The following is a 10,951-nucleotide window of genomic DNA, read 5'->3' as shown; positions in this document are numbered from 1 at the left end:
ACTAATACGCGTTGACAGTCGAACAACAGATTTTGAATCTCTGTCGGTATACTGTATTCGCAATATAACGTAGCATTCACGACGAAGCGGTTGGCTTTTACATTGTTGTTGCCAGCGATATTTTGACGCGCAATTCGAATCGAACAGTCGACAATGTAGCGTGCATTTTTGCAGACGGAATAGAAAATTTGTGTGCAGTTTTTTGTTGTTGAAATTGTTCATTTTGAATATGTAATGTCATTTTGAAATTGTGAATAACCGTATGTGATTATAGCGTAATTTTTTGCTGTTGTTTGAACCGAGATTAGAACCGTTCCTAGAGAAACGCTTAGGAAAATGTGAGTATCGACATGTGTCAATCGCAATTCATTGTGTGGCTTTGATTTGATTCGTGTTTTCGTTCTTGTCTAGCGTCTAGGCGACGCTTTTCGATGCTTTGAACAGAATAATGGAAATTTACTGTCGTTTTTCCAGTTGTAGGTCGAAGTAATCCAAAAATTGGCAGTGATTTGTATGCTTTTCATGAGAAACGCATTTTGGTGTGACATAACCGCAAAGTTCGCAAACTCGCTCATCTAACTTCTGTTTTATGTGCAAGAAACATCAGCTGAATCCAAAAAGGTTAGAATATAAGAAAATCACATACGATAAACATAAAAATTAGAAATTTAGCCATTTTTGATACGTTTTGTTTGATTACTTTTAATTGTACTTTAATTTTCTGGCATCGAAAAATCAATTTTGCTACAACATATTCGAAAGGCGTTTATTGCCAAATAAATGGCTAAATTTAATGATTATTTTCTTCATTTCCAGTTCAATTTTGTGATTCCAATCGAAATGTCTGACGTCGGACCACCGCCAACAAAGCGAACGCGCTACAGTGCCCGGATTGCTTCGGCCAATCGATCAACCGGTGCAACACCATCGACGTCGACTTCAAGTCGACCGCGGTACATACTAAGAAGTAACTCCAAACCGGAAGATATCGTCAAACCGCTCGCAGATTCCGAACACCGACGAAAACCACCGAAATATCGCATTCAAAAACTGATGCATCTCAACGACGATTGTTTGTTGACTATTTTCGAGCACATGGACCCAAACACACTGAGTCACATTGCAGCAGCATGCAGTCGGCTCAGCATTTTAGCCCGTTATCACTTTCGTATCAAGCACTCTGACTTCACCACCGCATCACTCGTTGAAGATGGCTCACCGAATTTGAGAATGATGATGAAGATACTGACAAACTTTGGCGATCTCATCACATCGTTGCACTTGTTGTGCTATTTATTTGTCCAAACAAGCAGAACACCGTACGATTTGCTAGAGTTGGTCAAACGACACTGCCCCAATTTGAAGACGCTGAAGCTTGAAGATTTCACCGTGGCAAACGTGCGCCTTGTTGGAAAGCTGAAACCGTTGTTCCAAAACGTTGAGACATTGGTGCTTGACAACTGTACGTTCAGTACCCATGATTTTGGTGCAATGAAACATCTTAAAATGCTGAAAATCGAAGCTGGTGACACTCCACGTGACGTTTTCACTCGAAATTTTCCTAAATTGGAGCAAGTGGAATTTGTAGACATGGAAACGTTTGATGATGATTCGTTGATGCAATTTGTCAACCAAAATCCAGCGTTGAAGCGATTGTCGATTGTCAACTGTGAGTTTGTGTCAACGAAAGTATTTGCTGCAATTGGTCAACTGAAGCAGCTCGAGGAATTAGAATTCCACCAATACTACATTCGACGATCGGATGAAGCATTTCAGTCTGATTTAATGCAATTGGCATCAATGGGAAATCTGAAGGTACTGAAGTTGAATTGTACCAAAATGACCGTTTCTGGTTTACTCGAAGGCTTCGCGAAAAATAAAATTCCGATTGAGCACATGGAACTTGTCAATGGTCGGATCGATGACGAAACAAACGGAAACATTCACAAGCTGAAAACAATCAAGACGCTATGTTTGAATGAAATGGCCGGACTTACTGAACATCACCTGCTGGGTTTCGTCAAAGAATTGAAATCGCTTGAGAAATTGCACATCAACACACTGGCAAAAATCAATCGATCCAGTCTGAGAGGAATTGCTCGCTATGGTAACCGGTTGTCTTGTCTGAAAATCGATTCACCTCTACTGGTTTTGGACAGCGACACCTACCAAGATATGCTGACCGCAATTCAAAAACGTGACCAAAACATCAAGCTTGATCTGACAATTTATGGCGATGGCAATCAGTTGTCTGTTGCGGAATCGCTTTCAAAGGGACCAAACGAGAAATGGTTCACCGTGAAAGAGTTGAATCGAATGCACAATCCAATCTTCCCTCGTCAGGCAACACCCGACGATGATGATGAAGATGATGATGAAGATGATGATGAAGATGATGACGATGAATTCGACATGTTTGATGATGAAACAGACGAAGAGTTCGGGCGAAGAGAGGAAGAGGAGGAGGAGGAGGACAGCGGCAGCGAACGTGACCGCACAGCTACAGATTCCGAAGACGAAGCAGATACTGATTGATAGCCCATCACTTGATGTAGCACATTACATTACGCAATCATATGGCCATTTCGAAATTTGAATAAGAAATACCGCATTCTAATCTTCTTGAAATCATAAGTTAAGTACATAACAACACGTTGAACGAACCGAAATCAAAATAGTAAAAGGTCAGAAGGGAAAATGCTAAAAGGGAAGGGAATTCCACATTGATTTTTGTTGTTTAAGAAAATAATCTTTATTCGTTATTCATTTATCAACACCATATTCATATCAACTTGATATTATCGAGTTTATTTTTGTTAGTCGAAGAGTCTGAAATTCAGTTATTATAAATTTTTGTTTGGAAAGTTTCTCATTTATTGTGCTTTTTGAAAAAGCAATGATGAACAAAATAGAATATAAAGTAATGTTTAAGAAGAGTACAAATCAAAATCTCTAATTAAATAAAAATAAACGAGAAAAATGCCATCGTGTGTACATTTTTTCAAAGTTGTCTAATGTTCCAGAGAAACTTTCATTGAACGCACTCTGTCTGCGAGCCGTTTGACATTTGCTTTTGACATAAACACTGTCTGTCACAAGTAGCACATGTTTACAACAGTAAATAGCTCAACTGCATGCAGTGCATATGAACGAGCCAAAATGAGTGAAGAAATCGAAAAATTGAAGAAGCCAGAGAAAAAACCGGTGCGATATTTCAGCGATGTGAATAAAACCAAGTCAGACGATGTAGAGCACATAAAGGTGAACAACCAAAAGAAGGCGATTCCATTCAAAGGTGAAGTGATTCGAGTGCAGGAAAAGGCAAAATTCTATGCAAAATCTAAATGGGACAATAAGTGGCCGGAGAACGCAAGACATGGCCAGCAAAAGCGAAAGAAGAGTTTGGTTAAGCTTGAAGTTGATCCGTATGCAAAAGACCGACATTCTCGTAAGTACTTTGTTTCAATGTGTGTAGAATAAAAGACAATTTTCTTTGCGTTCAAGCGAATAATTATCGTATCGTTTGTCGTATTCAAGGTGGCGGTAAATCGAGTGGCGAAGGAATAAAAACCGATTATTTCAAAGAGAAACTCCAGCGTAAAGAAGTTTACTATGATTTTGCCAATGAACAAGCGGCCCGAGCTGAACTGCTGCTCAATGAAGAAGAAGGTTTTATCGAAGCGGAGGATGGCGTTAGCACGGCCGAATACACACAGAAAGAAATCGTGGATAATGTCGATATATCTGCTGCATCGAAGCATTTTAATCTAAACTTAGACTTTGGCCCGTATCGCATGCGATACACAAAGAATGGTCGTCATTTGTTGATCGGTGGACGTAAAGGTCATGTGGCTGCATTCGATTGGATTACAAAGAAATTACACTGTGAATTCAATGTTATGGAAGAAATTACCGATGTGTCATGGCTTCATATCGAGACAATGTTTGCCGTTGCACAGAAAAACTGGGTGCATTTTTACGATAATCAAGGCATCGAAGTGCATTGTGTCAAAGCATTGAATCGAATTAGACGCTTAGAATTTTTACCGTATCACTTTTTGATTGTGAGCGCCAGTGATCAGGGACATTTATCATGGTTGGATGTGTCAACGGGTAATTTAGTGGCAAATTATCATTCGAAATTGGGTCCAATCCAAATGATGGCACAGAATCCATACAACGGTGTAATGTGCATCGGTGATTCAAAAGGTGTGGTTTCGATGTGGGCACCAACTGTCCGAGAACCACTGGCAAAAATGTTATGTCATTCCACACCGATGACAGCGTTGGCGGTGGATCCGAGAGGAACATTCATGGCGACCAGCGGTTTAGATAAGCATGTTAAAATCTGGGATGTTCGTTCATTGAATGGACCAATTTGTGATTACATTTTACGAACACCGGCAAATGAACTGGCTATTTCACAACGTGGCTTAGTTGCATTTGGCATTGGCAATCAGTGTGAAATTTATCGTAAGCCGAACATGGTGTCAGTCAAAACGCCATATTTGCGACATAAATGCTATGGAACAATTGGAAATATGCAATTCTGTCCGTTCGAAGATGTATTAGGCGTTGCCACAGCCAAAGGATTCACGTCATTAATTGTGCCCGGTTCTGGTGAGCCTAACTTTGATGCTCTTGAAGCTAATCCATATCAGACTAAATCACAGCGTAAAGAAAGCGAAGTGCATGCTCTATTGGATAAGATTCCACCCGAACTGATCAAACTCGATCCAAATGTAATTACACAAGTAGATGTGCCCACACTTAACGAAAACATTGAAGCCAAGAAATCATTATTGGTACGTATTAAATGCTACATTCTACGCCATTTTACTCAATGACGTTCTAATCGTGCTATTTTTCTCCTTCTTACAGTACCTCAAAGTACCGCAAGTCGATTTCAAACAGCGCAAAAAGATGAAAGGAAAAGGTGGCTCGGTGAATGCGTTTAAAGCGAAGAAAATCGTACGAGATCAAACGAAGAAACAGTTTATACAAACAATCAAAGGCGTTAAGAAGCAACTCATCGACGAACATCAAGTCAGTGCAGCAGACGATAAGAAGAGTGTCAAACAAGGTGCTCTCGATAGATTTAAGCAAAAGAAGAAAAAGTAAAAGTAAAAATACCGTTTTCAATCGATTCTACGAAAGTTTCAAATAAATTTGATGTAAATGATAAGAAAAAGTCGTTTTGAAGTGTTTAATTGAATCAGAGATGAGTGTAGTAAGTCAGCAGCAGCAGCAGCAGATCGAAGAAGAGCTCGGTACGCCGATCGATCAAGTTATTGCTTCTTTCATTTGGTGTGATGGACATATTTGTGTTTCGTATTACAATGTTTCATCGTTGGATTTGTTCATCACATACGAAATGGTGGATTTACGACCGGATTTTTGTCACTTACAAAATCTATTTCGCATCATGCCAAATATGCGAAATGTGTTGGCCAGTGGACCGGAAATTTTCTTGACGGCCGTAATGAAGCTACTTGGCCTACCAAACAAAATGGACCCCAATCAGTATCGATTGAACCGCTTGAAAACACTTAGCGCAGCCACTTTCGTGGTGTACGCAAGTAATGAGAAAACATTGGCCGAGAATCGAAAACGAATACTCGAAATGCACATGCCGCGAATGACCAACACAATGACGGTGCAACAACGCTTCAATTTCATCGAAACCGTTGTTCCACTTCATCAAACTCTGGTCGTGCAGAGCCTGGGCAATTTGCTACATTTTTTGGACGCCAATTGGAAGCATTTATTCTTGAGAGAAGAGACAAGACCCTTCGTTTCCGATGTGAAAGTTTACAAACTCGATGGCACTGTTCTGCTTGATGAATCGACATTCAGTGCGTTACAGGTACAATTTATTTTTATTTTACTCCGAAAATCCATTTTTTCTTTCAACGCATGATCATTCGATATGAATCGCATTTAGGTATTTGCACACAAAGATCATCCATCAGGATTCAAGAGAGGCGCAAGTAGTGCCCCTACAACGGATAACGGTGCATTGTCTCTGTACGGTGTTATGAACACTTGTGTGTCTCGTTTGGGTAGTAATCAACTAAAGGTGTGGCTGTTTCAACCAGTGAGCGATGTAACGGAGCTAAGACGTCGGCATCGTATGATTGAATGGTGTCGAAATGAAAAAAACGCCGTTAATTTGACCAAATTTCGTGCTTCTCTCAAGAAAATTGTGAACGCTGGTGAACTTTACGCCAAATTGATTCGTACGCGTGGCAAACCGAGTATTTGGAAAGTATTCAAGCGGTCACTGTACTATGCAAATGATATTGCTGATATTTGCAAAGCATTGCTCCGATCAAACACACCCGACATCGTCGAAACAGTTATCGAAGACTATGGCAAATATGTGAACGAAAACACTGAGGTGTACAACATGCTGAAACACGTTGACACCATAATTGATTTGGATGAGTCGATTGCAACCGGCAATTTCACAATCCGAACGGGGTTGGACACCGATCTTGATGGAAAGAAAGCACTATTTCTCAAGGCTCGAGATGAGTTACAAGCATTGATGGGAGACGATCTCAAGCAATTTCCGTCTGGGATCAAAGAAGCCACATGCCACTTTGTGGCTGAAATGGGATTTTTAATTGGTAATTACTTGGCCGGTAAAAATTGAACAAATGAATTTTTTGCGAAATAAAATTTGGTCTCTTAAATAGTATTTCCATCGGCTGGCTTGGTGTCACCCCAAATGCTAGAGAGTGGCCATTTGAAATTCATCTATAAATTGCAAGACTCATTCTACTACACATCATCATTGTGCACCGAAATGAACAAGAAGTATGGCCACTTGTATGTGGATATTCGTGAAAGAGAGCAAGAGATTTGCGACCGTTTGATGGAACACGTTTACGAGCGACTCTATGATATTCATCGCGCAATCAATTATTGTGCCCAACTCGATTGCTTGATGGCAATGGCATCATTCTCATTGACATACGATCTGGTTCGACCTGAAATGGTTACTGAACAAAAAATTCTCGAAATTAAGGTATGGCTAAAATTGCTCAAAAAAGACTCTTCATTCATTTAATTTTATTCAATATATCTCGCTATTGCCATACAGGATGGACGACACTTGTTAGTTGGCCTACAGCGAAAGTGTATACCAAACAACACTTCCATCAGTATTGAGAAAAAGAATCTGATCAACATTCTGATTGCACCGAATGCTTCCGGGAAAAGTGTGTATATGAAGGCCGTGGCGCAGATTATATACCTCGCCCACGTTGGATCGTATGTGCCAGCATCAGAAGCAATCATGTCAACAGTTGATGCGATTTATACTCGAATGCATGGTCCCGAATCATTGTACTTGAGTAAATCGGCGTATTTGGTGGAATTACAGCAAATGAGCAATGTCATCATGAATTCATCTTCCAAATCATTGATTTTGGTCGATGAATTAGGTCAAGGGACTACTGAAGCTGATGGCAAATCACTGCTCATTGCTTGCTTACGTCATTTGGACAGGCGTGGACGGGCGTGCCCAGTTTCCTTTATCACAACTCATTACACAGATGTTTACGACTTCATGGTGAACGGAGAACGGGTTGCAATGAAAACATTCGAAATGACTCAAGCCGCTCATGGAGGACTTTTATCAACGTTCAAAGTAATCGATGGACGATGTGTCGCACGTTATGCAAAGGACTGTGCAATTCTACGGCGATTTTTGAATCCAATGACCGTTCAAAGTGCAGCAGGCAGCTCAGTCGGCAATCAAACCAAGAAGAGGTGAGCAAAAGCATTGGAATTTTTTTTTCTATTCAAAACAAAATTGTTTGAAAAATCTCACCAAAATTCACATGTTCATTGCAGCGACGCCGTTTCATCGGTGGGTGAAATGACAATTGAAGAAATCGAAAGCGATGTACGTAACAAGAAAATCGCTTGCGCTTCAACAATGATCAAGGCATTCATCAACAGTTCGGCCAACCGGAACGAAGAAGTCAATTACATGAAAATTCTCGACAGTTTCCGGCTTTAGAGATACCAAACTTCAATTCGATTACGCCATTTTCCTACAAAATCAAAAATATTCAAAAAATACTCAATGCTCTTTTTCCAAAGAAAAGATTTTTCTTTATTCAGATCTTAAGCGTAAACTAATTTTACAAAAATAAAATGGATTTCTTAAATTAATACACAAATTTGTATATCACACATTCTGAGACAGTTATCTATTCAATCAAAAAGTTCCATCTCAATGGAGTGTTGCTCTTTTGGTTCTTTAATTGGTTTGCGGTTTGTATTTAATTGAAATTATCAGCGATGATTAATCGCTACTGAACATATGTGGTTTGAAATTAACACATCATCCAGGTGTCAATTTATTTTGATCAAATTTACGCGAATAATTACAATTTGTTCAGATACAATCAATGGAATCGTTTGGTAAAAAGCAAATAAAGGTGTTTTTCAAGTGGTCATGGCATGCATTTCGCACTAATACAAGCTAGTAGATGAGTAGTCTGTTGTTTATGAACATGAACATCAACATCAAATATGGTTTAATTTCGAGAAACACTGAACTTATCGCAGAGAAATAAATTGAATAAATGGAAATATACATGAATATGAGATTCAAATCCACTTGGAATCTTTTTCGTCTTCGAGGAATGCTTTAGTTTCAGGTGGTAATGAAGAAGTCATTTGATTGGTAAACTCATTTAAATCACGCACTTTGATATCGGCATAGGAACGATGTGACATTTTCGAATCAAGTGCCGGATAGTATTGCCGATAGCACAGGTATGCGATAATAATTCCAATAATCGAGCCGACGGTAACATCTTGCCAATGGTGATGATAGTCACATGTTCGGCTGACTGCTACTAACATAGCAAGGAAGAGGGGTGTGATGCATAAGAGTAAACGCCACGACTGGCCACGGCCTCGTTCACTGAACACATGCAACTTTCCCATCAAATATAGCGCAACAAAACACATGCTAACGAACGAAACTGAAAGAAACAAAGAACATACAACGAGCATCTGAGTAAATGTTGAATCATTGTTGATGTTGAGAAACGCAGTAAATGTTGTTTATTTGAATTTTTCTTACATGATGAATGTCCGCTGGGAAAACTTTTGCGACCGTCCGTGATGGCATCTTCATCGCCCGTGCACTCCATTTGATTATTCATCTCTCCGTCGGGAAAACATCTCCAGAAGAAATCTGGCCGTGGCCTTCCTACAAATTCAAAACATTTTTGGCTGAAGCACACACAATACTTAAAATAATAAACAAACATTATATCCCTTACCAACACACAGTTTTAAGACATTGGTGAAAATACCATTAAGCCCCAGGGCCAATGTAATTGATAAATTAGCTTGAATAAACTCCAGTTTATTCTTTGTCACGAGGAAATAAATTAAGAATATGCAGCACGGAATGCCAAATACAAATGGCCATAAAATTTCAGTTGGAACATAGCTATCTGTTCTTGGATTGCGATACAACCAAATCTCATCGGGATGAATTTTTCGCTTGAATGGCGAAGCTCGTTCTAGTTGGCTGTGAGAAAACGCAAAGATTTTGTTCAGTAAAAATGTTGGATGATGTCATAGGTGAGCATGATGAGAGGGAAAAAAATCACACTCACTAAAACGCAATTGCCATAACAACACGGACAAGAATTTCAAGCCACGTATTAACATATGTTAAGGCTTTTCTACTTCGTGGCATTTTTTTTTTGAAGACGATTCAAATACAATTATCTACGAAGATCGCAAAACTGTGGTAACTATGAGTGAATGAAATTTTTAATAGTACACTAATAAATTGTATACATCCTTTTACAAGGTCGCGTTGAATTCTAGTCGACAAGTTGTCAGAATCGTCTTCGTATTTACTTGTAGTCGTTGTTGTCGTCGTCGTCGTCGGTGGTACAGAGAAACACTAGCCGAGGCCAGCGATAGAATAGAACTAAACTACGGAGATTGAGAGCAAAATTGTTATTCCATACACTTAACGATTGACTTCACATGCACCCGAATCAAAAACATATCAAATTACAATTTTACTCGACTCCTTATCGTCGAACCGATTTTACACAATCCTCGCGCTCTATTGAACAATAATAAAACACCACCATTGAAGCTACAGCTGTCATTGTTGTGTTTGTGTAAACATCAAAATGCGTGCGCATGTGTCAACTTGGTAGTCAACGTCTTACAAGTAATTTTCCATCAATTTTTGATTTCATTGAAGATAATATCTAATACTTTTTTTTGAGAAGACAAAAATGCGTCTGAAATACCTATGCTGAAAAGAATTCTTAGTTTGTAGAAATTTGAGAATATTTCAAATAAAAAAAAGACGGCAATTCAATCATTTCAATGTATTTATTTACAACAAGATCTATCCATTTATTTAACGTCTTGGTTTAATATGAATCAAGTGTATGATAAAATGATTTTCAGTTGGCAGCAGCTTCAGCAGCGGCCGCTGCTTCTTTCAATTTTTCCTGCTTTTTCTTCCAACGTTTGCCTTCTTCCTTCGTTTTACGCGGCGGTGGACCTTTACCACGAAGTGCTCGCAAACGTTTCATTTCTTCTCTGAAATCGGCATGTTCGTCACGGAACAGACCATATTCACGTAGATTTACCATGAGTTGTCCCATTTCAATGTGCCGTGGATAATAGTTGATGACTTCGTCTCGGAGATAAAGCGGCTCTTCTTTGAACATTTGCACGACTTTCATTGATTGGCTGGTTGTGGGTCGGGTCACTTCACCGAAAATGCGATTCGACAAATGCCTCATGCGACGACCATATTCGGTGCTCGCATTCGCCACTTTTGCGTACTTCGCCACATTTACAAACTTGGACATTTTAGTCAAAATCTCTTCGGATTTACAACAAACTTTTTCTTAACTTTACTTATTCGGAAATGTTCATA

The 10,951-nt window shown here is 39.3% G+C and overlaps 4 protein-coding genes across 8 annotated transcripts; 2 read left to right on the top strand and 2 right to left on the bottom strand.

The window, feature by feature from the left end:
- Positions 1-5,191, top strand: LOC129579940 (WD repeat-containing protein 46-like). Of its 2 annotated transcripts, XM_055470130.1 has the most exons (5): positions 31-338; positions 475-621; positions 817-3,448; positions 3,538-4,805; positions 4,882-5,191. In XM_055470130.1, the coding sequence occupies exons 3-5, from the start codon at positions 3,106-3,108 to the stop codon at positions 5,119-5,121; spliced, it is 1,851 nt and encodes a 616-aa protein (XP_055326105.1). In that variant the 5' UTR covers positions 31-338; positions 475-621; positions 817-3,105; the 3' UTR covers positions 5,122-5,191. The 2 variants fall into 2 exon arrangements, with proteins under 2 accessions (XP_055326106.1, XP_055326105.1); XM_055470131.1 differs by lacking the exons at positions 3,538-4,805; positions 4,882-5,191 and having other exon boundaries at positions 1-338; positions 481-621; positions 817-2,980.
- On the top strand, positions 5,014-8,187 carry LOC129579939 (mutS protein homolog 5-like). Its single transcript, XM_055470129.1, has 5 exons — positions 5,014-5,866; positions 5,945-6,632; positions 6,702-7,033; positions 7,109-7,779; positions 7,864-8,187. The coding sequence occupies exons 1-5, from the start codon at positions 5,222-5,224 to the stop codon at positions 8,030-8,032; spliced, it is 2,505 nt and encodes an 834-aa protein (XP_055326104.1). The 5' UTR covers positions 5,014-5,221; the 3' UTR covers positions 8,033-8,187.
- LOC129579941 (phospholipid phosphatase 5-like) lies at positions 8,105-10,164 on the bottom strand. Of its 4 annotated transcripts, none has more exons than XM_055470135.1 (5): positions 10,017-10,164; positions 9,654-9,794; positions 9,312-9,565; positions 9,110-9,238; positions 8,105-9,008 (listed from the first exon to the last, which is right to left on the bottom strand). In XM_055470135.1, exons 2-5 carry the CDS (start codon positions 9,734-9,736, stop codon positions 8,629-8,631), a joined length of 846 nt encoding a protein of 281 aa, XP_055326110.1. In that variant the 5' UTR covers positions 9,737-9,794; positions 10,017-10,164; the 3' UTR covers positions 8,105-8,628. The 4 variants fall into 4 exon arrangements, with proteins under 4 accessions (XP_055326110.1, XP_055326108.1, XP_055326107.1 ...); XM_055470133.1 differs by having other exon boundaries at positions 9,904-10,148; XM_055470132.1 differs by having other exon boundaries at positions 9,654-9,768; positions 10,017-10,145.
- Positions 10,165-10,376: 212 nt separating this feature from the next.
- On the bottom strand, positions 10,377-10,943 carry LOC129579943 (28S ribosomal protein S33, mitochondrial-like). Its single transcript, XM_055470137.1, has one exon. The coding sequence runs from the start codon at positions 10,881-10,883 to the stop codon at positions 10,470-10,472; it is 414 nt and encodes a 137-aa protein (XP_055326112.1). The 5' UTR covers positions 10,884-10,943; the 3' UTR covers positions 10,377-10,469.
- Positions 10,944-10,951: the final 8 nt, after the last annotated feature.

The sequence above is a fragment of the Sitodiplosis mosellana genome, unplaced genomic scaffold (assembly GCF_009176505.1).
Source record: "Sitodiplosis mosellana isolate CC-2019 unplaced genomic scaffold, AAFC_SMos_1.0 Smas_scaffold_6791, whole genome shotgun sequence".
Lineage (NCBI taxonomy): Eukaryota > Metazoa > Arthropoda > Insecta > Diptera > Cecidomyiidae > Sitodiplosis > Sitodiplosis mosellana.
This window is presented reverse-complemented; position numbering and strand designations above follow the sequence as displayed.